Source organism: Haplochromis burtoni, unplaced genomic scaffold, assembly GCF_018398535.1.
Source record: "Haplochromis burtoni strain Fernald_Lab_line unplaced genomic scaffold, NCSU_Asbu1 Contig_74, whole genome shotgun sequence".
In the NCBI taxonomy this organism is placed as follows: Eukaryota; Metazoa; Chordata; class Actinopteri; order Cichliformes; family Cichlidae; genus Haplochromis; species Haplochromis burtoni.
This window is the reverse complement of record NW_024582435.1, coordinates 823,844-849,410: the sequence shown is the minus strand read 5'-3', so window position 1 is coordinate 849,410 and position 25,567 is coordinate 823,844. Positions and strand designations below refer to the sequence as shown.

At 44.2% G+C, this 25,567-nt stretch overlaps 1 protein-coding gene across 5 annotated transcripts in view; it reads left to right on the top strand.

Annotated features, from left to right (window-relative positions):
• Positions 1–2,152: 2,152 nt before the first annotated feature.
• Positions 2,153–25,567, top strand: part of LOC102310750 (neuropilin-2) — a 94,648-nt gene continuing 71,233 nt past the window's right edge. For all 5 annotated transcript variants that reach the window (XM_005925934.3, XM_005925935.3, XM_005925932.3 and 2 more), the window contains exons 1-2: positions 2,153–3,000; positions 14,977–15,157. In XM_005925934.3, the coding sequence (XP_005925996.1) occupies positions 2,925–3,000; positions 14,977–15,157 (257 nt within the window). In that variant the 5' untranslated portion in view covers positions 2,153–2,924. The remainder of the gene's footprint in view (positions 3,001–14,976; positions 15,158–25,567) is intronic.

Here is a 25,567-nt window from a genome sequence, read left to right as displayed (position 1 = left end):
GTGGAAACACTGGCACGGTTGGTGCTGTGAGCAAAACAGCAACAAGTCTGTCAGTTTCCCCAAAACTGAGTCTCGATGATGTCATTGGTAACTTCTTGGAAACCCAGTCGACTGTTTGGCAGACGGCAAAGGTGCCATGGATCAGCAGGGCCTAGTTTCACAACACTGTGTCAGTCATAAAGAAGAACGAGCGGAGGGGAAGTCCAGAAGGTTTGAGCTCGTGTGGCGCGGTGCCGTGGATAAGCTGAAGTTATTTTTCCCGCCAACTGAAGGATTCTCAGACTTCCAAAGATTTTCCTTTAGCATCCTCTGCTCCCGTCCTTTAAAAAAGAACCAAACTAAAATCCACTAAAAAAAGACATTTTTCAGTCATATGCAAAAGCTGAAAAATGTTTAGGAATCAAGACTTAGAGTTAAAAACTGCTGCTGAACATCTTAGCTGCTGCCTGACTGCTCAGAGTAAATCATGTTTGCAAACCGTGACTCTGAGCGCTGGGACAGACGATACGGCGACATTACCACGTGACTGCAGTGCGCTTTCATCACCTGACAGATTCCAGGGGACCGGACCGGTTTCGGTTTCAGTGGAAAGACACAGCACGAAAAAGGCAAGACGGGTGAGAGTGGCAGGTTACAGAGGTCGTACACTAGAGGGACCCGAGCAATGAGAAGGGTGACAGTTACTCACTCTTTCCCTCACCCTCTCTCACACACACACTGAAATCTGTCATGGAAAAAGAACTCAATACCTTTAGGCCTCCGGAGATGTTAGAAAACATCTGAGTGACTGTATGCGTGTGGTGCGTCGCTGCTCTGAGCTGAGATCACTGATTTACCTTTATTTTGCTGATTGGAGGACAGGAAACATAAATATAGACTGAACATTTACCTGCTTCCCTGCGCGACTTTGATTTGGGAAAACAAAATCCCCACATCCCCCTTTCAAGCTGCTTGTTCTCAGAAACTCTTGTGTCAGAAGAAATATAAATATTTGGCACATGATGTAAAACGCATCGGCAGCCGTGTGATTATCGTCTCTGTAATAAAGGAGTTTTGATGGGGTTTACTTCCCACATGAGTTTTTTCACTGAGTGGTCAGTGGTGAGCTCAGCTGCGTGGATCCGTGTGCGAATTTGTGTAGGGTGTGTCCTGGGAAGGCAATGCAAAGAGCTAAGATTGGATTGGTTTTTTAGACCACAGGCTTTGGTGTTGCTAAAACCAACACCTCCCACTGACATCTATTATACTGCAGGGAGTGAGCAAATGAGCAAGGAAGGGAGAGAGAGCGTGCACGTGGAAAGAGAGTGAAGTGGTTTTAAGTCTTACTGCGTGTTCAGTAAGTAGACAGAAATCCAGTCACCTTTCCATTCAACTTCATTACCGCTGCAAGTGTGTGTCAGCACATGTCCATGCTTGTGTGGTGAAAGTGTTTGTTTGCATGCGTCTGCATAGCTTTCCTGTCTGTCCTCCGCCCCTCGTTTAGATTCTGTTCAGCACTGACCCATGTGCCCTTGGTAAACAGCTTTTTGCCCTGGCTTGTAGACAAGGGCTTATGTGTTTGCATAAAGGTGTGTATGAATTTTTGCATCCCGGAATTCAGCCTTTAAACCACAACGGCCGCTCTGCATGACAAGTAAACCTCTCTCATAGTAATCCCGAGTCAAAGTTTACCGGAAGATTCCCCTTCGTTCTGATTGGTCTATACATGCAAACCATACATGGATCAATGTTTCCCCTGTAATGCTGTAAACCAGCACCAGGTACCTTAAATCTCCTGGTGCTATACTACAAAGCTCATAAAGCTGTGCTGTGGGCATCTTCTCTCCCAGTTTTCTGCCTCTCTCCTTTCAAACTCGATTCCCTTTAATACCAGGAGGACTGGAGGAAGACATGTGAGCAGAAAGGCGAAAGTATGAAGCCACAGAAAGAGAATGAAGTGGAACATTTTGGGGAGAAGGCAGAAAGAAATTTGGTAAAATGAAAGAAATGGTGAGAGTGGGAAAGATATGTTGGAGGTAAGAGATGGTCAGAGAGAGAGGAGATGAAATTGCTCTTTAATCAGTGAGGGGCTATATGGAGGCGGGCCGAGGTGCCTACTGTAATCCGATACACGCGCGCGCGCACGGCGTGCACGCGCACTCAGGCAGGGGACTGAGTGAGCGGTCCTGCTCGCTGCCACAAACCCGGCGGAGAGTGGAGGGGAAGGAGCGCGTACTACCGGGAGAGAGAGAGAGGGAACAGGGCAGAGCGTCTGAGCGCAGACACGCACAGTTGTGGGAGGACAGCGGAGAGGCACCACGTTTCTATCTGCCTACCAGCTTTACGCACGCAGATCGAGCTGCTCGGAGATCCTGCGTTGTCTTTTGCGCATGAACGGACCATTACCGGGAAACTAGATCGGAACACATTTAATTTCCTTACCAAGAAAATGCGCCTGAAGATATTTGCATAAAACAATTGGAAATATTTTTAATCCAAGGAGGAAAGACGCGAGTTACTTTTCCCCGTTTCCGTCGCAGTTAGCGCTCTCTGATGATCTTTTTGGTTTCTAGTTAATTTGAAACGCACAATTTTCTTTATTTACTCTGCTGATCTGTTTCCCTGCGCTGCCGACTGTGCGCACAGCAATGGATTGTAAACCGTGTTTAGAGTTCAAATTGCATTTCTAGACAAGTTGCTCTGGTTGAGGAGAAGTGGCGGCACGCACTCACACTGCATGAACTGTTTATTTTCTCCGGCGTGTTATTCTTAGAGAGTCGGGTGAACGCTGTCCGGCGTTTGGATTTTGGACACAACCGTGTTGCACGTTAGAAAAACAGATAACTGTGGAAACGGTCAGGGAAGTGCGACCTGGAGCCGTGTGTCAGATAAAGCAAATAAAACCACACAGGAGGAGAAGACGTGTTTTATTCTGAGGGAGAAAGATGGATTTATTCGTTTGGCTCTGTGGATGTATTTTGGCTCTTCTGTTACCTTCAGCGGTAAAAGCCGGGGAAGGAGGTAAGTTTGATGCTGTTGCTGTCCGCCTAAATCCAAGCGTCACACAAGGTGTAAAAAGAGAAAACAAGAGCAGTTACACATCACAAAACGAATAAAAGTTGTTTTCTTTCAGTGCAGTGAAAGTAAATTCAGGGAAAGCATCATTGCGCAATTGGTGACTACGGGCTCGAGCCAAATCTCCGCTCCGTTCCAAGTAATGCGCTGAAACGGCGCACTGCTGATGGACGTTGATTACTTTCATCACATTTAGGAGACAGACCCGCGCTGCTGGACGGCCTGTGAGCCAGCTCTCTCGGTCCGGTGCAGGGACAAACGTTAGGAAGTACGAACGGGCAACAGAAATGATTTTGTCACGATGACTTTACAGATGAAGTATCTTCGTCACCAGCCGTGTTTTTTTGTTTTTTAAATTTAATCCAGGGCTGATTTCGAAGGGATGCTGGTTTAATCAGCGTTGATTTTATCGTCTTAAAAACATCAGTAACAACGTTCAGTAATAAAAAGATGACAGATCGAAATCGTCTGTAAATTCCTGTCGGGAGTAATTTTGTTGTCAGCAGTTCTTCTTCCAGCACGTTTCCATCTCTTGCGCTCTTCTAAAATTCCTCGAAACTGTTTTTACTAAAAGGAAAAAAGCTGAACGCATTTCTTTACGGTGACTTCCTGTCATTCCGGGAGCGCGGAGAGGTGGCGGCCGGTGTGACGGGACTGCTGCCTCCGTGTACCGGAGATCAGGTCCGGCCCGGCGCTCCACGGAGGCTCGCGTTCGCTCCCGAGCCCGTGTGAGCGACGGGATTTGCGGCTGTGTAACCCGACCACGAGTTCACCTTCGAGTGCATAAGCGGGAATATGATGTGAGAAGGGAACGCGCATTTGCTTTTTACGCTCTGTTAAATGTGGAGAGGCAGAATCTATCGCTGTGTGCGTTTTCGTCTCCAGACAACCTTTACGCACGAGGAGGATAGCCACAAAAATCTTTTTCCATATGTGAACTTGAAGCACAGACGACGTTTTAAGTCTCTTTGGTTACAACGAACCTACTTGTCACCACATAAAACACTCGTTACCCAAAGTTTCTGTTACATCGTCACAGGCAGGGGTGTATGGGGAGTTCGACTCAGCTGATGGACACTCAGGACTCCGAGTGGTCTGACTCAGTTTACGTAAATTTAAGAGCTTAGCTACTGCGGCCTTTACCAGGAGACTGATGACTTTTGTTTTCGCTGCACACACTGATTGTTACCACTGGTTTCTCATTGCTGCCTGTGCAAAGACCTGAATACTTGGAGATATACTTCTAGTCTCTCCTCGAGTTTCACTTTCTGCTTTGTGGTGAATGCATATGTGTAAATCTAGAGAGAGAGAGAGAGAACCGAAAGGGGGTGGCTGCAGGGAGGTTGGTGGCATTCGAGGTTTTACGGCCTTATTCCGGAGGGCTTTTGCAGATCTCATGACTTGGATTGAGTGGCCCTGATTGCCAAATGTTGTTTTGGAGAACCACTTTGTACAGAAGGCACAAGGAGAGCATTCTTTACATACAATTCACTTCTGATGTGAGAAACTGTACGGTGGAGCATCCGGCTATCTGTGGATATTTCTACATTAGGTTAAATCTGAACTATAGTAATTTAAGGCCTGTGTGAGGTGATGTGAATGTTCAGATGATTAATATTATAAATAATTAAAAACTGCTGACTTTGTGCAAAGCATGCAACGGGTCTGAGGCTTTCCTGTCCAGAAGAAAGAACAGCAGGTCATTTGATCAGCAGTTGTTTGTCTTAAAATTAGTCACATTTATATTCAACACCAAAGCAGGAAGCATGTGCTGCAGTCCAGCACAGGAAACATTCAGATGGAAACTCTGTGGCATTCAAGGAAGATAAATGAGGTGTTTAACTTCAATGCCAACGACTGGAGTTTGTTCTTTTTCCAGCTAAATGACGCTGACAGTGGGGTTAAATATGAGAACATGTTGATATTCTGTTCTTTTTTGACCTCTTACTTTATGTTTGCTGACAGCAGGTGAAGCCTGATTTTCCTGGGGACCCCCTCGAGCGCCCCTCGAGGTTTCCCTGCAGGTACACCGAGCATCTCTGGAACAAACACACACATTTTGAGCAGTAGGCTATGCAGAATGGAGCTTTCTCAGCAGTTAACTTTTATAGATGCCTCTACTTTGTTCTCTCTGGAGAGATGAGCAAGGAAAGCATAGTGAGACTAAGAAGTGTATATATAGAGAGACGCGGGAGGGATGGAAGTACAGAGGGAGGAAGTAACAGAGACAGCAGAGACAGAAACAGGCAGAGGGATGCAGCAAAAAGCAGTGAACGAAACGGAAGAATGATTTTTAGCCTCGCTGTTTGATCCTGTTTCTTCATTCCGTTTGATCACAGCTGTGCCTGGAAGGGAGATAAACGGACATAATTGGCCACTCAAGACCAGCTGTCTGCCTCCATAGTGTCTCTGCTGAAATATGGTGGATGATGAAACAGGATCACCATGATACTAAGTGTAAGAAGTGTGCTAGCGGTGGTGGTGAATTGCCCACAGGTACGCATTAAGGTTTGGTTTATGTGATTGTTTTTGATGGCTCCAACCGGCCTGGTGTGATTTTAAAAGTCTGAGCAGTGGGAAGAATTTCCGGAGGTGAAGTTAACAGCTCCATTTACATGCAGGGGAATAAATAAGAACGTCTGGCAGACTTAAAGGCTTACCGTCTAGCAGGTGCTTCACCATCCACGTGAAGATGTTTTAGTTTGGTCGCTGAACATGAAACAGCTTCTCCTGTACGTGCACCGTGTGCTGTGAGTGTGAGTGGGTCTGTTTCCCGGTGGGGTCAGCTCGTAGTAATTAAATGTTACATCAATTTGGGTCATAATGCTTTGTAAGCGTCAGTTGGCCACCAATAAAACAAATCATCCATGTCATTCACATAATGGGGTTATAGCTCAGAACCTAATGAACTGACTCGCTGCCACAAACAGTCATTCCACGTAATTACAAATCCAGGTTTTAACCTGAAACACTGCAGATATTAGAGTACGCAAATATGAATTCAACAGTATTTTCTATAATTGCACAGGCCTTTATAGAGCTGTGTAAAAACTCAAACAGCATGCTTATCATTAAGAGCAATTAACGATCCTTAAATCAGCTTCCTGGTGAATTTGTGTGCATTCTCCATAATCTGTTTGTTTTGAGTTATTCTTTTCTGTCATATTTGTCGACTGATCCACTGATTCTGAGGGAAGGAAAACAGAGGATTATGTGTAACGTGCGAGCTTTCCCCAACATGAATTGGAAACTTTTCTCCCCACACAAAAAATGGAGCAATAAAAAAAATGAAAGAGATGCATTGAGCAAGAAATCAGGAGAGTTTGGACGTGCGCAAGAGAGAAAATGAAAGGGAGAAAGTATTACGGGGCATTAGTGAAATAAGAGGAAGGCAGCAGAGTGTGAAGCAGTAGTTGAGTGGAGCCACCTGCAGTAAACTAACCCAGATTTATTCTTCTCCTCTGAAACGCACAAGAGAGTTTCTGGGCAACGTACTGCACATTTTATTAATAAATATGTACTCGTATTATGATACACTGAAGGTGAAGGATTTAATTTTCTTCATGTGATCTTGATAAGTATAAAATGACATTATAATAAAGGGATGTTTGACACTGAATATGAAATGTTGCTTTACAGATATCAGGGAACAGATCGGACTAAGCGTTGCGTTGGCCTGTGATGGTCAGGTTTATTAAAACATTTTATCAGATAGCTGAGTTTGCCGAGCTGGTGCAGGTGACACCTTAGAGCCTTTCCACTGATTTCATTTTAATCGTCTTGCAGGCAGCAGGTGTTTTCCACCAGGCCTCAGGATTAAGCGTTACACGTATTCATCAGGGACTCAGATCACCACGGCGGCTTTTTTTCCAGTTTTTTAAAACAAACAAACAAACAAAAACAAATGCATTACATGCCACTGAGCCGTGCAGCTAGAAGAGAAACAAAAATCACATGCATCAAGCACGATGACATTAGTCTCCCAGTCATTAGAATAATGATAGCCTAAAAACAGAGTGGTTTTTCCATCGACATCAACAACCTAGCTGCAATGAGCGAATAAACATTAACCCAATTAACCTTTGGCACAGTCGCCCCTTCTCTTTCTCTCCTCTCATCTGTAAAAGGGAAAGGACAATTAGTGGGTCCAGCAGGATGTTCTAATTACAGTTATCATGCCATTAGTAAACTGTTAGTATTCTAGTGTCTTCATTGGCCACTGGTAATGACTGGAGTAATTAGAGAGGATGCTGGGAGCGAGTGGGTGTTCTTGTGTTTGCAGCCTTGTGAAGAACATTTGTCCTCAGAGGGAAAGGGAGATCATGGAAATCTTTCAAATGAGGATATTTGCCTGTTCCCACTTCTTTTAAAATCCTCGCACACAAAGAAAAACCTGTGTGTGTGTGTTTGTGAGAGAGTAAGCCGGGCCTTCTGTGTCTGCAGCAGTCCCTCCGGAGCGCTGTGGAACGAGGCCACAGGTTGTTTTCCTTTTTCTCTCCTCGTCACACCGAATCATCCTGTTGTTTTCTACTTTTCATGGCACTCCAGCTCTTCTTTAATAGTGCGCTCTGTGTCTTTCTCCACACCTCCCTCTGTCAGTGTTTTCCCTCACCCCGATTAAGAAACCTCCCTCACCTTCTTTTAGCCCCACTTTGCCACGGTGGAAAATCTCTTTACTGTTTCAGCTGCTCACTTTCTGTCTGGTCCCTGGAACTCTGTCAGTCTGTGTTTTCTCGTACTTTGGAGATCCATTCACACGACTCGCTAGAGACGCTCATTCATACGCTGCTTAAAAGGAGCTCTTTTCAGTGACTTAAAGCAATACGTCACATTTACGGCCCACCGATCAGCAAAAACATTCCTTACATAATCAATTTTTTTATATACAAGATACAGGATGATTGATAGCAGCCTTCACTACAATCGTAATGTCAAAGTTAGCAATTTTATTCAGCTACACAGCAGGGCTTAGATGTAGCTAAAGAGATTAAAGAAGATATTGACTAAAAAATGTCTAAATATATGAAAAGTCTGTGTTAAATGTGCAATACGTCAGATCACTGGCTTGGAAACACTAAATTTCTGACAAAAATGTAAAGAAAGACCAGTTATGTGACGTGCATGCGATGTATTGCAGCGACAGCTCAAATCATTGCAGACTTCAGTCCAGCACACAAAAATGAAATGTGGTGCAGGCCAAAGACCAGCTTTGTATTTTCTAATCAGTCTTTAGTTTGACCTTTTGTTTTTTAATTCAGTGTAGTTTTTATTAACGCCGTCAGCGTTACTCTCGTTAAAATGATGTTATTAACACCAAATCTCCGTTAGCGAGTTAACGCGGATCGCCCCGAACGTGGGGCTGCACGGCGCTAACGCATTGATGAGCTAACCACGTTAACGCGTTGATGCCGTGCAGCCCCACGCGTGGGGCGATCCGCGTTAACTCGCTAACGGAGATTTGGCATGTTAATGCGGTTATGGCATTTTAAGGAGATTAACGCAGACAGCACTCGTTTTTATTGCTTTCAGTGTTAGTTTTGGTCTTTTTCAGTTGTTATTGTATTAAAAGTATATGTCAGAGGTGAGATTTAGGGAAACGAGTGCACGTATTACAATAAAAACACACCTTTTTGAAAGCAGTGACTCCAGAGTCTCACTAATCACAGCCATCATCACCTCATCAGGCAAACGAATTATATTTTCTCCACATTTGAGTTTAATTTTTGTTCATTATTTTGTTTTAGTTACTAACAACAACCATTTTTCTTTTTGCACAGTCATCGTCAGGTTGGTAAACACATCGATGGATTTGCATTTGCAGCCATTAGAGAGCCAGGGTTTATTTTTCACCTTGTACCGCCTCACCTGCACTTAGAACGTCTCCCACAGCCATCCATCAGCATCAGCTGACACTCCCAGCTCCAAACTCAGATCTTTAGCTTCTTCAGTGATAGCTGGCACGCTCACACTGATGTTCGTTTGCTTAGAGAACTTAAGGAAAGTCGGGTCAGACCAAAGCAGCACCAATAAAAACAACGACTCGAGGAATTCTACTGACTGCACCTTTAACGGTCTCCTTCCCTCGCGCTGCTCTGCCTCTGAGAGTTTTTCCAATTAGCCGCTGCTGCTCTGGTATTGATCTGAAGTCTTTCTCTGTGTCTTATTTTGTCTATTGTTAGATTCTGTGTCTACTGTCTAAAGCCCCGTAGATCAGGGTGTGCCTTTGCTCCCGAGCAGAGAAGCTTGATCTGATGTCGGTGCTTTTTCTGTATCACACGCTCAGCTTTTTTTATGAGTCACTTTCTCCCTTCTCCTCATTCTCCGATCGCTCTTTCCTTTCTTTCAGATCCTTTGTAGTCTTCCACTCATCCCTCCCTCTGCTTTACACAGATATAAACACACGCTCACTCTGTGGTTTTCCACTGAGTCTTAATGCAGGGCACCTGGAGAAAACAGCCCCACCTGTTTGTGTGTCTGTGTGAGTACAGTATGTGTGTGTAGGTTATAATTTTTTTGGTCCAGTGAGCTTTTCCTGAGCTGCTGACTTTCTCCTTTCAGCTGATGAGAGACAGATGTTCTTGCATTACTCTCCCTTTCTCACTTTCATCCAGCTCTGGCTTTTTCTCCTTTGCTCTGTTTTCTCTTTCTCCGTCCATTCCTGAGGTTTCCCAGGTTTGGGGGAATAAAAGCACCTGGGTATGATCCAAACAACACATTTCAATTTGTTATTTTCAGTGTCTGTCATATTCCCAGAGTCACCCCAAAGGTTTTTAATTGTGTTTGTGTCTCTAACGTTTAAGGATTCAGTGTCTGCAGCCTTTGTAGGCGTTTCACAATGTTTGTAAATAGTGAATGAAATGCAGAGAAAGATTGGAAAACTGCAGATGCAGATGGCCAGAACATACTGATAAATTTAAGGACCCGACTCTTTAAAGGTCACCGTAACGAGGTTGCAAGTCTCACGCTGCTGTTGGTGGATAACAGGTTGATAGTTTCTGAACAAGCTTTCTGGTTAGCTGACACATTTTCTTGCTTTCATAACAAACACTCACTAAACCACTAATGCTTTCATGACGGGGTCGGACCGGCATGAAGAAATGTGGACTCTGACAGATTGGCAAAGTTCTCGCAGACAAGCAAATCGATTGCTGCGAGCTGAAAAGTGTCTGTTTAGAGTCCAATCAGACTCCCTCAGAGGGAAAACGAATCTGTAAGAGCTTAAAAACAAGGTCAGAAAATTTGCATTTGGGGCCAACAAACAAGGATCTGGTTCAACTGTGCAAACCAGCTTCATGGAGAAGAGTGTGCACGAGTTCAGGTCTGTGGGAACTGTCATAGATTCCTCTGTGGGTACATCTGAGTGTATGTGTGTGCTGAGGTGGGAATGTGGGGAAAAGTTGCTGAATAGGTGTTATCAAGGATGCAATACTAAACGGCAGAGAGCCATAAATAATGCAATGACCTGTCTTATATCTGTGCTCGACTGCTTAGCACCATTTACTGCTGCTTATCGTGTGTGTGTGTGTGTGTGTGTGTGTGTGGTCTGTATTCAGAATGGGGATGTTCAGTGGTTGCATTTGTTGTGAATGTGTGGTGCAAATACAGCCTCTCCCTGAAGATCACACACGCTGATGCGGTTGAGAGAAAAGCTTTACTGTGTGAAAACGAGGGTCAAGAGGAGGAAAGTGTTTGGATAAGGCAAGGACACACTGCGCCAAAGAAGACGCCGATGTTTTGATATGGCGCCTTGTGAAAGTACCCGCTCGGCGCTGTGGTATCGGCCAGAGCCTAGTTTGATGCTACGCTGTAGGATTAGACCAAATGATAAAAAACAAAGTCAGACAGGACTTAACGCTGATTCAGGTTTCCACGGTACTACAGTCACTGTAGCCTCTTTTCCACTAGCTAGCTTTTTCCCTAGTTTTCCATTAGGTGGTAGCACTCCTTCACAGGAATCAAACGGCAACGATGCACATGGCCACACCCAAACCTGGAGTCCGACAGAAAGCTGCAGGCCGAGCAGCAGGCGCACCATCGCCTCGATGTCCTCCAATCTTGTGTTGTGTCGCATAGAAATGACATCACTGGACTTTCAATAAGTGCCCCTCAACTGTAATGGAAACCAACCATTACAGTTGAATCAAATCTAGTGGAAAATAAGCTTAAACCTATGAAGAGAACCTCTGCTGTTATAAACTCTACTCTCTGTGTTAGCGTAATAAAAGAAAAACGAGTAAAGCAAGCATTGCTGTCTCCCGTCTCCTGTCGCCGGCAGCTGCTGCACTCATCCTGTTTGCCCAGCCCCACTTCACCAAGATGGACCGTCACCTTTGCAGCTGCTCGCAGCAGGCTGCTCTGTGACGATTAAAGGATGATTCTGTCTTTAACCTATTTGGTAATTCTTGACGTGAAGTCAGGCATTTCCCCCACTCAGCATCTTCTCTGTTCTGACACACATTGCACTTTTTTCACAGCGTGCACGTCTGGGTGGGGAATACAAATTAGGATTATAACAGGTTTGCTTTTGGAAGCTGTATTTATGCACCTCCCTGTTTTACAGACATAAACCCGGAGCCGTGTCCCTCCCTTTGCACGCTGGCCTGTCGCTGCAGGGGCCTGACGTTTCACCGGCTGTATATTTACATGTTTCGTGTGCAATATGAAATTCATCATGAATGGCACTTCATTCTAAAGGATCTGATGTCATCCGTGCCCTCATCGCCTCAATTTGTGTCACTCTCCGCTCTGTTTGGATGCAGTGTTTGTTGAACGACTTTGTGTATGTGTGCACGTCCGGAGATTAATAGACCCTTAAAGTAAAGCAGACACGATACTTCATGCACACACGGCACCTGCCTAAATATCACACCGGCCTTATTCATCAGACACTTGGAGGTGCTGTCTTTATCGGCCATATGCCAGAGGTGAAACAGGGAGAGGAGAGGTAGCGAGACTCAGCCAGAATATATATATATGTATATTTAGCATTTAGCTTTAGCGGCTAACACCTGATACCAGAGCTAGCCTGTATCAGCTGACAGCTCAAAATCAGCTGATACCTTTATGCACATCCTATTGGAAAACCTCATATAGAGAATGTTATGCTACAACTGCTGCTACCTCTGCAAGCCACTTTGCAACCCACCTCTACTCCAGTTTCTCCTTTTCATGCCATTTTTGTCAGTGTCTTATGTCTTTTAGGTGCCTGCTCTGTACCAAGAGTTTAGCCCCCCCGCCCACCTTAAGCTTCCCACATGTGGAAAACAGAAAACTATGGATTTCAAATAGGAATAACCTTATTTTAATCAAAGTGGTCCTAAAGGATACCATTACAATCACGGAGCGCAGCTCCTGAGGTAAATGCTGAAGTGTATAGTTGCACAGGTATTTGTTTAAAGCATCCAGCCAACTTTAACCACAAATGATTCATGTGTAGCTGAGTCAACATCTGTGGAAAGAACAATTTGGTCAGCTATTAAAAACGAAAATTTAAAAAAACAACCTGTGGATGTGCCAGAGTCGATTTCCTTATCCTTCAGATAACATCCAAGCAGGAGTTCATTTATCAGTCAGATTTGAATCCGCAGTCATTGATTTTACACCCCTTGCATCACCTCTCCAAGAGTTTTCATTAGCTACGTTTAGCAAAGCAGCGTGTGCTAAAAGTGGTGTTTGGCTGATGTCGTTGTGAGATTCCAGAGTGGTTAAACACTAATCCAGGTGGTGCTGAGATGAAATCCATCTGGCTGGGTTACATCGCCCACGTAACCCTACTCCTGTACCACTGTGTGTCAGGAGGACATAAACAGGACTCGTTGGTTCACAGCGCCAGAGACCAAAGAGAGGCAGGCAGAAACGCTGAGCTACGGAGCGGTTATCACTAATTGTTTGCAGACAGAGTGAGGTAGACACCAGATACAGATGCCAAAGTGTCACTCACGGTGTGCGCTGAGCGCTGAAGTCTTACCGGCTCTTTAATCCTCTCTTACTGACTGTCTGATACGCAGTCAGCCATGTGAGCGTGGCAACAAAGTGATATTTTCGACGTGCGTTTTTGTTTGACCTTTTCTTTTAATTAGTTTCGAAGATGGTGCCCGATAAAGTGTTTATGCGTGCGTGTATTAATGTTTGCATATGTTGACTCCACTCAGAGTAAGTTTACAGTAGCCACACTATTAATAGCTATGGCTTTAAAACATGCTGCATTCTGCTGAGCAGTTTGACTTGGCTATGTCATCCCTCTCAGCACAGTGGCGATAAATAAAACGTCACGGCCCAGCGGGTGAGATCGTAGCAAAGACAGCTCACCTAACCTCCTCCTGCTGCTCTTCCTCTGCTTTTTTTCTTTTGAGGCGAGTTTCTTGATGCATATTTAGTCATGGCTGAGAGAGCAATAAGCTGCTGACTATCAAGAGCTTGATTGTGAGTTTGTTTTTCCTTCTTTTGAAAACAGGAAATTATTTTTAGGGGCTGCTCACCGGCCAAATATTTCCCATCAAGCAGCCGGCGCTCACAGATGCTGTTTTCACTAGAATAACCTGGCCTATTGTAGCCATCTTTTCTTCCTCCAAAATATTTGCAGAAAATCCATCTGCTTTGTTGGAGATGCTCTGATTGATCACATTTTTGGTTGCTGAAATTCTTCCCTGGATATTTGAAATAATAGTCTCTTTTTTTTAAACAAAAAGCACTTACTATTAATTTTCTGCCAGTGCAGAAGAACAAGTTACTCGTGTTATATACTTTAACCCTAACCTGCATCACTTGGGTGGATGTTATTTTGGAGCAGACTAAAAAACGTGACGGTCGACTGTTCTCTGTCTGTCGCTGGCTCAGACTGCGCCATTATATCGGACTCAACAAAGCTCGCATTCAGCACATACTCGCCACGATGGTTTAACTTGTGTTTTGCAGATCTTAAACAATGAAGAAGCTCGGCATATTTAGCCTGTGCAGTCCATCAAACAGGAGAGCCAGCATTGTGCACAATAAGTGCCAAAGATTTCATACAGTGGAGTTGTGTGTGTTGTGCCGCTGGGTGTCACAGATATGTATGAGTTACCCATCTATGTCAGGGTACATCTGCGGCAGTGAACGAGGAGTATTGTTTATGATGTGACACAGACGTATGAGTGCTGACAAGTGGGTCCGCTCTGTGACAGTAACTGCTGCATCTGGAAGTGTGTGTCTGCGTGTGTGTTTGTGTGTCTGTGTGCGTGCATGGCAGTCCTTCCAGGCCAAAATGAAGTCTTTGTGCTTCGCGATGCTGTGTTGACCTTTAACACCGCACACACAGAGACACACTCATATCCTGTCTCTGCACACACTGCTCTTATCTGCATTTTATCTGTTTTGCTTCATTTATTGTGAGAATTCATGCACGATGAACAAATATGCTCTGAAATAACTGGAAGTTCACACGTGCTCCTGGTCAGTATCGATAAGCAGACAGAACTGTAGCCCCGCCTGCTGCTGTGAAGGTTATTACAGATAAAAATTAATATGGAAGTTTATCTCTCGTCATTGTTTTATTATTTGTCTTTCAGTTGTATTTTATTTTTTCACCTTTAGTCTTCTGGGTCACGTAGCCTCTGCCCTCTTGCTCCTGAATTTCCCTGAAAACGTTAATCGGTGAAATGTGTCTGTGAAGGTTCTCAGTCATCCAGGTCATCGTAGTCAAAGGAGCTTGCAAAGAAAAGCGTCTGGACTTCTTTAAGTTACTTGAAGGCGTTTCACCTCTCATCCGAGAAGTTAATCGGTGAACTTAATCTAACTGTGAACTCGTGTATTGACCTGTGTTAACGTTTCAAACACGCAGGATGATTTTGGTGACCAAAGCCTATAAGGAATCATATTATCCACTTGAGTTTCCAGACTTGTGTAAAACATGATTTCTCCTTATCTCTCTCTGTTTCCATCCAGCATCTGAACCATGCGGCGGCAATTTAGATGCAAGCGATGCGGGCTACATCACCACCCCCGGCTACCCTCTGGAGTATCCACCTCACCAGAACTGCCGCTGGGTCATCACGGCCCCTGAGTCTTCGCAGCGCATCGTCCTGAACTTTAACCCGCACTTTGAAATAGAGAAACTGGACTGCAGGTAAGCGAAAAATGCACAAAGGACTTGATATATCTTGCCAAAAAAAGGAGTAAAAACTAGCAGATTAAGAGATTTAAAGCTGCTCGCTAAGTCGCAGCTAAGGAAAGACGAGAAGTTTTGCAGACGGCTTTTTGTGTGAGCCAGCCTTTCTCTGTGTGAGAGTTGCAGAGTGTTTTCGGTGAACTTCAGCCCACTCTCCTCCTGTTTCTCTGGCTTTAGCTATCCCATAATAATCACTCTGGGACCTCGCTGGGTCCCCTGTCTCTAATTATCAGGGTCTAATTACAACACATTTACTGTTCCAGCATGGTTTTCACACTTTGGAAGAATTAACACAGATTAGAGGATTTGGTGTCCATCATTGTTTTTTGGCTGTTTGGCTTCGGTTGCACACCGAGGCTCACAGAACGAGGACATTTTGACAGTCTGAAATAAAAATACAGCAAGCAGTGATAAAGGCAGGCTGAGTAACAGGCTTCCACCAGGGTTTGAGTCTATATTACCTCCACTTTGGCTGCAAACAGCTGAGTACAGAGGGAATGATTTGCCAAAGTCATATAGAAAGTTCTCACTTCAAGTTATGAATGTATTACCTGTCCAACGCTTTGACTTAAAAGAAACTGCTTACTGTCACATCATGAGTGAATGCATCCTGCAAACAGCAGAGGAGACCCTTTGGGGCGTTACCGCCACTGTGAGCGCGCACGCACCCACGTGCACGCTTTTCAGCCTACGCCTCCGTTCCCGTGCATTCCCATCCAGTTATTAACATTTCAGACGTATCAATTATAGATAGGTGAATTTCCCCACTCAGATGTACCAAAATCATTCAGACATTCCTTTGTTGGAATTGAAGCATCAATATTTCAACCGGCTGCCTGTTTGTTGAGAGGCTGAAAGGTTGAAAAGCCTGCTGTGCTTTGCTCAGTTTTGCTTCTTTCGCGCTGTGCTGTGGAAATGAAAAGCATACTTCTCTCTCTTGTCTCCCTGCCCCCAACATTTTTTTTCCACTTTTACTCTGCATTCACTTTGATACATTAGATGCTCTTTCTCTCTCAGTTTTGTCTCTCTGACATATCTATCCTCCCTTCTTTGCTACATCTGCACTTCCTTTCCCCTTCCTCTCTGAGTTTCTTGCATCCATTTAAACCCCGGCCGTTTCCCAGGAGGAGGAAATCTGCAAGAAACACCAGCAGCTGATTTATTTATTGTGGTGCATGCATACTGATTGTGTACATGTGTGTTTGTACACTGCCTTTAAATAACTCCAGGTTGTTCCCAGTGATGACAAGCACCTTTTTTGCAAAGTCACCGTGCAGATTATGCCATTAAGAGGGAGACACTGTTGGTGGTAACATCTCAAGCTTACAAGTGCCCTACAACTCAGGGCTATTTAAGTCTGCAGGCACTGAGTACGTGCATGTGTGTGTGTGTGTGTGTGTGTGTGTGTGTGTGTGTGTGTGTGTGTGTGTGTGTGTGTGTGTGTGTGTGTGTGTTTGTGTAACGGTAGGCTGAAATTTAGCTGTTAGGTTCAGAGGGCAAAGAGGCCGAGGAGAAGAGGCTGCCGGTGTGCGTCTGTGTTTGTGGGGGGAGTGTACACACAAACATCAGCACAGCCCCCTGATGTCTCTGTCATTTAACACTGTTTGGTCATAAGGACGTTATAAATGTGTTTCTTTTCTTGGACATGCAGATTTTCAGCTCTGAGCAAGTGAAAACTGCCATTAATCTTTAGTTTGTGGGGACGAAAACACACCCATTCACATTATTGGGACAAAGGAGTCATCTGTGTTAACAGACAAAGAGTACATCATGAACAAGCATATGCTTCCTCCCATACTTTTTATCATTAAAACAACCCCCTCACCGTACAGTAGCATCTGTCTCTCCACCAACACTGAGCTGCGACAACAGCACGGTTATGAATCTGCATGCCCGGCCAGGCAGGACTTGTTTTATTATGTCACTACGATGAAGCAATCTCATCTATTATGGGCCTGATTGCAATTTAAGATGGGAATCTGTAATCTATAATGCATCACATTTTGTCAAGCACTCCGGTGGCTCTGCAGAGAAAATCGATGGAGTGGAAGCCAGAACAAAGAGAGATGTTTTCATTAAGATTCATGTACAGCAGTAATTTAAGTGCAGGGAAACAGCTGAGGGGACTCGGGGAGATGAAAAGGAACGACAGGAACATCGGGAACTCCATGAATCAACATGGCTTCCCTTTTTGCATCACGTGACCATCACCGTGGTAACATGTATGTCCATGTAAGTCTGCTGTATTTGTAATACCTGTGTGTATTTTTAAGTCAGTCTGAACTCGATAATCTGACTGAAACTGTAGCTATTTGTGTCTCTTTATGTAGCTTGTATAGATGATGAAAGATATTTCATATTCAATTATTTAAGAAAGTCATTCCCAGTTTGTTACATTTACTCATTTATAACAATTCGAGACTTTATTGTCAAGTCTAAGCATACAGGAGATACTGTTTCTCTCTTACCTTCGCATAAAAAAGCAATTAGGAATATTTGAAAAAGATAAAAGGATACTCGAGGGAACATATAAGACACTTTTAAACGTTTGTGGTATGTTTAACCAAAATCACAGCTTTTTACCGAACCGTAGTCTCCCAGGTGACAAACCCACGATTTGCTCCGTCACCAGCGCTGATGACGGATGGCCTCAGAGGCATTTCAAACGACTGCGGTCTTCATCTGCGTTGCCATCGACCTCTCATAGAACAACAGCACTCGCTGCCCTGAGATGAAAATGTTCTGCTTTATTTCACCTTAGAGGCACGCATGCTTGGTGTCGCTGTTATTCAGCACACCCAACAGTGCAGTATGAAGCACTCAGGAAATCAAATAGGTTTATAATTGCTCAAAACTGAAATGCCAGCTGTCCCAGAGGGCGATGGGAAACAATGCTGCTTGGATATGTGTCTCTCCTGGAAGACATTCTGAGCGTTGTGCTTGGTCGGACACAAAAATAGTTTTGTAATGAATGGAAAATATCTAGGAGGGAGTTCAAACCCAGCCTCAGAATATGGCATGAAGATGAGCGTGACCATCAGAAATCACCACACTAGGTTTTTCCTTCAGCCGAATGTTAGAAAATTTAGAGGGAAGTTTTTTAAAGCCTAACAGATTTATGAAAAAGTGTTGAGCACCAGGCAAACGATGGTACAGAAGTCCAGCTCTCTCCCAGGTTTTTGGCTCTAGTTCTTCAACCTGATTGTAACCTAAATATATTCTGTGTGAGTGTTCACAGTATTTGTGAAATCCAGGTAAAGCGCTTCTCTGGATTGATGTGAAACTTCTGGGATTGTCAGGTAGAGTTTCAAAGAGATGCTTCCTGAAGTTTACCGTATGAGACAACAGCTGGTTCACTGCTTCAGAGCTTCCTGTAAGCTCACTGCACTGCTCTGTGATGAAACAGGAGAGGAGATAATATATACACACACACACACACACACACACACACAAACACACACACACACACACACACACACACTGAAAAGTGCAGCGTCAGGGTCCATTGGGGGCAAACTCAAATCATCCTGACAGCTCCCTCCTCTCCTCTTCCCGTCTGGCCCTTTTCCCGTTCCCTTCGCTCTATTCATCTCACCCTTCCTTGCCCCTCCCACCCTCACACTGCCGTCCAGTAGACCCCATCTATCATCTTTTATCCACCTCCATTTACCTATCCTCTTCTCTCCTTTTGGGTTCATCTTCTCCAGTCTCCTCTCTCTGTTTCCAGCTAATTTCTCCTCTTTTTGTCCCTCCTAAACCAAATCATTATTGAGCATCGCATATCAGAAAACATACACTTCCTTTAAATGCTTTAAATGCATCTGCTCTCTCTTATTCATGATTCGTGCCTATACATCACTTCAATTCCTTTTCTAAGTCAGCCTCCTCTTATTCAGCGGGACCACGCCCTGTTAAGATGCTATCTGCTAATATTGAAATGACATGCAGCATGAGGCTTCCATAAACCTGCATAAGGAGCAGAAGCAGATGCTGGGAGTGGATTCTGGCTCTAGAATAAACCCTTATAGCGTGTAAAAGGCAGACAGTCACATCACCATTTTCACGGCTGCATGGCTTAAACAATAAGCATGAAGTAAAGCAGTGAGTTAAAAAGTGATTTATATGACAGAGAAGCACCAGCCGACATTAATGCTTTCACTAATGATTTAGACCTTGTCTTTGTACTCTGCCTCAATCAATCATTTCACTTCACGCTAGCTTTTCTCTTCTCTTCTCTTCTCTTCTCTTCTCTTCTCTTCTCTTCTCTTCAATCTGAGGTGTATCAAATACAAACATTGCTAAATCAGTAGTATTGTGATACTGTTATTTTGTCACACACACACCTGTCTGGTGAGCAAAAGTCCCAGCGACGCGACCAAGAGACGAAGTAAAGGGAGAGTGATGTGATGTGACACTAGCCTGAGGGCAGGATGGCAGAAAGAGAAAGGTGGGAAGAGAGATGAAAAGCCTATATGACAGAGGGAGGAAGAACATATGGAGTGACAGTGGCTGTTCAATTACCAGCTGTGGGCATTTAGCAGCTGCCTGCAAGTTTGAATTAACATCACAGTGACTACAAGCAGGAGAGTCAACGTCCAGACAAGTATCCCAACACAGACGAGCTGACAGTTCTTCTCCGAGCCTGAATCTGTCCCACGACACATAGTTTGAGTTTATTTACCTGCTTTTGAGACGGGAAAACTACCTTCAGGCGGATGCCTTCCTCCCCTGCAGGTTGGATCACGGCCATGCTGCCAATTTATTTGTAGAGAGAGGGGTCTCGTTGTTGTTGCTGCATAGTAGTTTGTTCATCCCTCATCTGCCACTCCACCAAATAACAACAGCTTCTATATGCTGAAGCAATAAACAACATCTGCAGTTACTTACAGCTCCTGTATAGGGCCCTATTTGTGCTAAAATGACGTTCACGTGCTGACTCGATGCAGGGCAGCACATCTGGATGGTGAGCAACGCAGCCAGTTGTCACGAGCTCAGTCCACACAGAGTGTGTGCAGCGTGAAGCCTCACAGTCACAAACTAATGAGACTTCCTCCGTTTAGTTTTGTCTCTTCAAATGTTTCCATGTGATCTTTTCTCGATTCTCAAACCTCAGATTCTATAAAAGTAAGAAACCAGAAACAACAACGATTTAAAGTGTCAAAGTGTTGCTTTCTCAGGTTATTCTTCTCCAAACTAGAGAAAATGCCTCGAGTACATAACCAGTGCAGAACTAATAAGCAAACACTTCAACCCCAGTGGAAGGTGGGATTAAGTTATCCTCCACTGCTTGAGTGACCTGATGTTACAGAAAGAGAAATTAGAAGATTTGTTGAGCTCCGAGGTAGTGATTTTAGGAAACGCACATGAACACATGCACACACAAGCACGCACACACACATACACACACGCCTCAAGGTAGGGTAGGTAATAATGATAATATCAGTGCTCTGATTTACAGACACTCCCCGGTGCCCTGAAGGTGTCCCTGCTATCTAGTCTGTGTGTGTGTGTGTGTGTGTGTGTGTGTGTGTGTGTGTGTGTGTGTGTGTGTGTGTGTGCGCGTGCAGTAGTGAAGGACTGAGCCTGATCAATGTGTGTTAAAGCCATAATGAGGAATCGATTGGTTGTCGTGGAGACTACTGGTGGACACATACACATCCGCACTTATATATATATACACACAAACACACACTGTCCAGCTGTCTGCAGTAACAGTACTATTACATGATATCAGTGAAGTCAGTCATCCTCCTTACTCTCTGGTAACGGGTTTGGTGACAAACTCACTGCTGCTTTACGCTTACACAGGTATACACACAGGTATACACACAGGTATGCACACAGGTATACACACAGCAGGGAGCCACAACAATCAGCTGTGAATATTTTGAATAAGAAATAAGTGGGAGCGCTACATGATCTTTTCCTTCGTTCTGTGAACGCTTTACAAATACTTCGTTTCGACATTTAGCCTCAGACTGTATAAAAAAGATGGGCGGAGCAGCTGCAGCACCACCTTTTGGTTTTTGCAGTCAGAAAAACCAAAATTTGAAGCCTTGACTTCGGGTGTGTAGGTGTTACAATACCTTACAGTGGTGAAAACCACAAGCGCACACACACACAGCTACTGAGTGCAGACCTGTGTGTGTTTTTGAATGTTGGCACAGATGTAACTGATCTCAGGTCAGCGGGCAGCTGGTTCCAACGAACTGGACCTTCCTCGGCACACTGGGATCTGATCCTGGGCCAGTTCACTGTCCTTCAATCTCATCTTTTTATTCCGGAGTGAACATATTTATTGGAAATGGTGGAGCATTAACTTATTAGCATGCTTGGTTAAAAAGGAACATCCATACACTGTATGAGTGCGTTACACAGACTCTAACAGCTGCTAATTCCTGCTGAGTATCATGGAAATGAAAGCGTGGCACAGGTTTTATTGAAAGTCCGTTAGTGCAATGAAACACACAACAAACTGCATTATTTAAGATTTGTGTTGAAAATGCTTTAAAAAGATAATAAACCACAAACGTGGCTGGAAGGTGCAGGTCAGCGAGGGTAAAGCACAGCAGACAGCTACTGTGTCAGCATCCAGCAGCCAGCCAAAGCAGCCATGCTCTTTACTTTACACAATAAAGTTTATGATAAAAGTACAGCCCATGGAGAGCTATTATGAAGGGGTAAAGTGGCTACAGAGAGCAAAACACTCTGAGCGTACCAGGCTGTGGACATGCGCTGTTGCAAGAAGCACTTGTGATTCCCAGAGGCTTGCTAAAACCACCAAACCTATAATTATTTCTTGTCTTGACAGTGAGTCGATAGTTTTATTCACTTCCTTTTGAACCACTTTAAAATATCACCGATATGTTTAGCTTAGCTTAAAGTCCGTTGCGTTGTTCACATGACTAAAGCTGCAAAGTGTGTCTGCATGCATGCACGTGTGAATTGCTTGAATATGAAGTTAATGTCATTTCCCTTAAAAACTTTCTCAGAAGCCTATCAAGCTAACATATCATCCCCCCAAAAAACATTTAATAGATTGAATTTGCACCAACGCTTTAACAGGCGTTCGTCCTCTCTGTTTCCTGTCACACTTAAACGCCCACCTGGCCCGGCTTCAGCTCTCTTTGTTGTCACCGGCCGTGTGTGCTGCACAGACGCTCCGTCTGCCTGTAAGGGCGCCCCTGATGTTTGAAAGAAACGTGCAGGTGTAAGAAGACGACTCCCAACCTAAAAAGAGGGAATGTGTGGAAGGCAATTAAAAGAATCAGGGGTGGAAGTTCATCTGTATCCAAATCTTTCGCTTGCTTCCCGGCAGGCAGGCTTTGCAAAAGCCTTGGCTTCTCTCGTTTCTGAAACATCCCCAAAACACAAACAAGCGCAGGCACACAAATCTCTCAGAATGTCAAATGTTAGAGGTGGTTTAAGGCCTTCTTTCACAGCTCAATTTGTGCTCACAATCTTCACTTGTCCTGGTTTCCAGTGTTCCCTCCCATGTTATGCAAACAGCTCGTTAACAAATACATTTTAGGGGGAAGTGTGGGAGAAGCACATTTGGGGTTCGTGTTATTCCCTGTGGCAAGTCTCAGTACATCACTGATTGGCCTGCAGTGAAATGTATTGGGGTGATGGGGTAAGATTAAACAGTTTGTTAGAAGCTGTGAACCTCCTACACACAGACAGATTGGGAACCCTTCTATAGATCAGTGTGCATGGCCACAGGCTCTGTGTGTGTACATGTGTTTACATGTGCGTGGAAGCAGGTCTCATGCGAGCGTGTAGTAGTCGTGTAAGTACAGAGCTGGAGGGAGGACGGCTGGCACGAAGCACACCTGTCTCTGTCTGTCTTAGGTGTGGAGCTGGCAGAGTGAATGCAGTGTCATGTTCCCTCCCAGACTGCATCCACGCTGCACCGGCTAAATCGCAAATCTTCTCCTCTTCGTTTTGACCCTGCTTCTACACCTGAAATTGAGCTTTTTCCAAAATGCTTTCCAAAAGTGGATAATGCCGGCTCGAGGACAGCTGGGCCTCGGAAAAATTATCATCTTGTTTTTTTTGTTTTGTTTTTTTGCCACCTGCCTATGTATCTCGCTTATAATCTCATGTTTTTCTCCTATAAGTACAATTAATGAAGCGGAGTTAAACATTAAAACATGTAAAAGCTCTCCTAATCCTTCTTCACCATCTCTGCTTCTTCTCTCTTACCCACACACTGGCTCTTAGCCACTGGTTATGTGCCTGACAACATTAAAACAAGCCACGCAGAGGAAGAGAGGAAAGAATGACAGTAGAAAGAAAAGAATAGAAATCACTAGAAACAGCGCAGGCCAGAACAAAGAGAGAAAAGGAGATCTTGTGCTGGTGTGAGTAACTGTTAGACAAAGTTGTCAGTGCTAGAGAGGGGAGGAGGAAACTGTCACCACAATGAGGCGTTCTCTTGGGGAAATATGACAGGAACTCTGACACGTACACGTGCGCGCGCATCCACACACACAGATGCGCGCACACATGCTCGCAGTGCGCTGACAGCTCGCGTCATAACTGTGTTAGTTCCTCACAAAGCATGATGGGAGAGTGGGAGGTGTGTGACCCTCATTATGTTGGGAGGTGGCTCACCTGTCAGACTGCACGCTCACACACTGCTCTTCATCGCTATTGTTCGTGGGGTTTATTGTACAAGGCAAATGTTATGGGGAATGAACATGTTGGAAAATGCTCGCTGAGAGTATAACATGCTGAAAATGTTACTCTGTAAAAAATGTACCACCTATTTATTATGGCAGGATGTGTCAAGTAATGAGAAGGAGCACAAACTAGAAGGCGCTGACTAGAGTTAAAGGCATAAACTGTACTTAAAAGATGGACACAGCCACCTCGACTTCACCTGTAGGCTAGCAAACCCCCGTTTGGAAGCTTTTAGTATTTATTTTAGTATTTGTTTTAAATTTGGAACCAGAAGTAATCATATTCGGATGAGGGAAGTGCTTATTTATCAGGTTCATTTATCACATTTATACATTGTATGAGTGCTAGCCCTAATTAACATTGTAGTTGCTAATTAGGGCTAAGTAACATAGTATTAAATCACTGGAATTGCAGTTTAAAGGCTCCAGCACAGCTGTGAGCCTGCATTAGATGAGTGGAAGAAAATGGATGGATGGGATTGCAGAGACTGTTTGGACATGCTGTGAGTACACTTAACCTCAGACACAGTCGTGTTTTTGTATCAGTCTGTAGGCCTTTCTCCTCTAAAGTGGAGTATTTTAACATGGGAGTGCATGGAGCCGGCCCCGAGTGCCCATTTGGCGAACTGGAGTTTTTGTCACGTTGTCACACATTTTTCGACCACAGAGGTCGTGTCTCTCTTAAATCCTGGCACCTCATTATGAGGTTTAGAGTCTGGGCTGAATAGTTTTCGTAGAGTTATCACTATCCTTCTAAATGACAAAAAACATCTATCTGTGAATGTGTTTTGGCCTCTTTGTCCACAAACAGCAGCATTCATGGCCAGCATCTGAGTTTTTCTTAACAAAGCTTATGGATATTTTTTCCTGGAAAAAGTACTCTGTTACATTACGTGACATTACTCCATACCATGGCCTGTAATGCACTATAGTATATGAAGTCAACAATATAAACCTTAGGCTACAGTCCGACACGCCAACACGAATCCCTATCCTTCTGAGGACATGAATTTTCTTCTAGTGTTTTCTTTTAGGGTCGTTGCATTTCTATTGCAGAAGCATTTACAGGCTGTAATGGAGGCCATCGTTACCTGTTTAATTACAGCAGGGTGTCAAACTCAAATACACAGTGGGCCAAAATTCAAAAATGGAACAAAGTCGCGGGCTAACGTTAATATTTATTAAAAAAAAAATCTTCCTCCAGATTTAAGAATGAATCTCTTCTTATGGACTCAAACAAGTTTTGCTGGAAAACTGAATAAGGAACAAGCAAAGCTTAATACTAAACAATATATATATTAGCTGTATAATACCAGTAGGCCAGCTCTGATAATAATTTGGTATGGCTTCGTGGGCCAAATGTAATTAGGCTGCGGACCAAATTTGGCCCGCAGGCCAGAGTTTGACACCTATGGATTACAGGCTCTGGCTGCTATGCTGGGGTCTGCATACACTCTGCTTTAACACCAGTCTGGGTTCTTTGGATGCAGTTTGCACTTTACCATCACACTCTTGTCCTTTCATACAATAAAAATAAAAATACTTCTCACGTCATGGCTCCTTAAAAGTTGTAGACCACGCTGTAGTTTTCCTCCTCCCTGCACGGGAACTGAAATCAGCTGATCATAGCGCGAGTGCAGATGTGTGCGCATCCTGCAGAGAGCTGAGGAAAGTTTGTAACAAA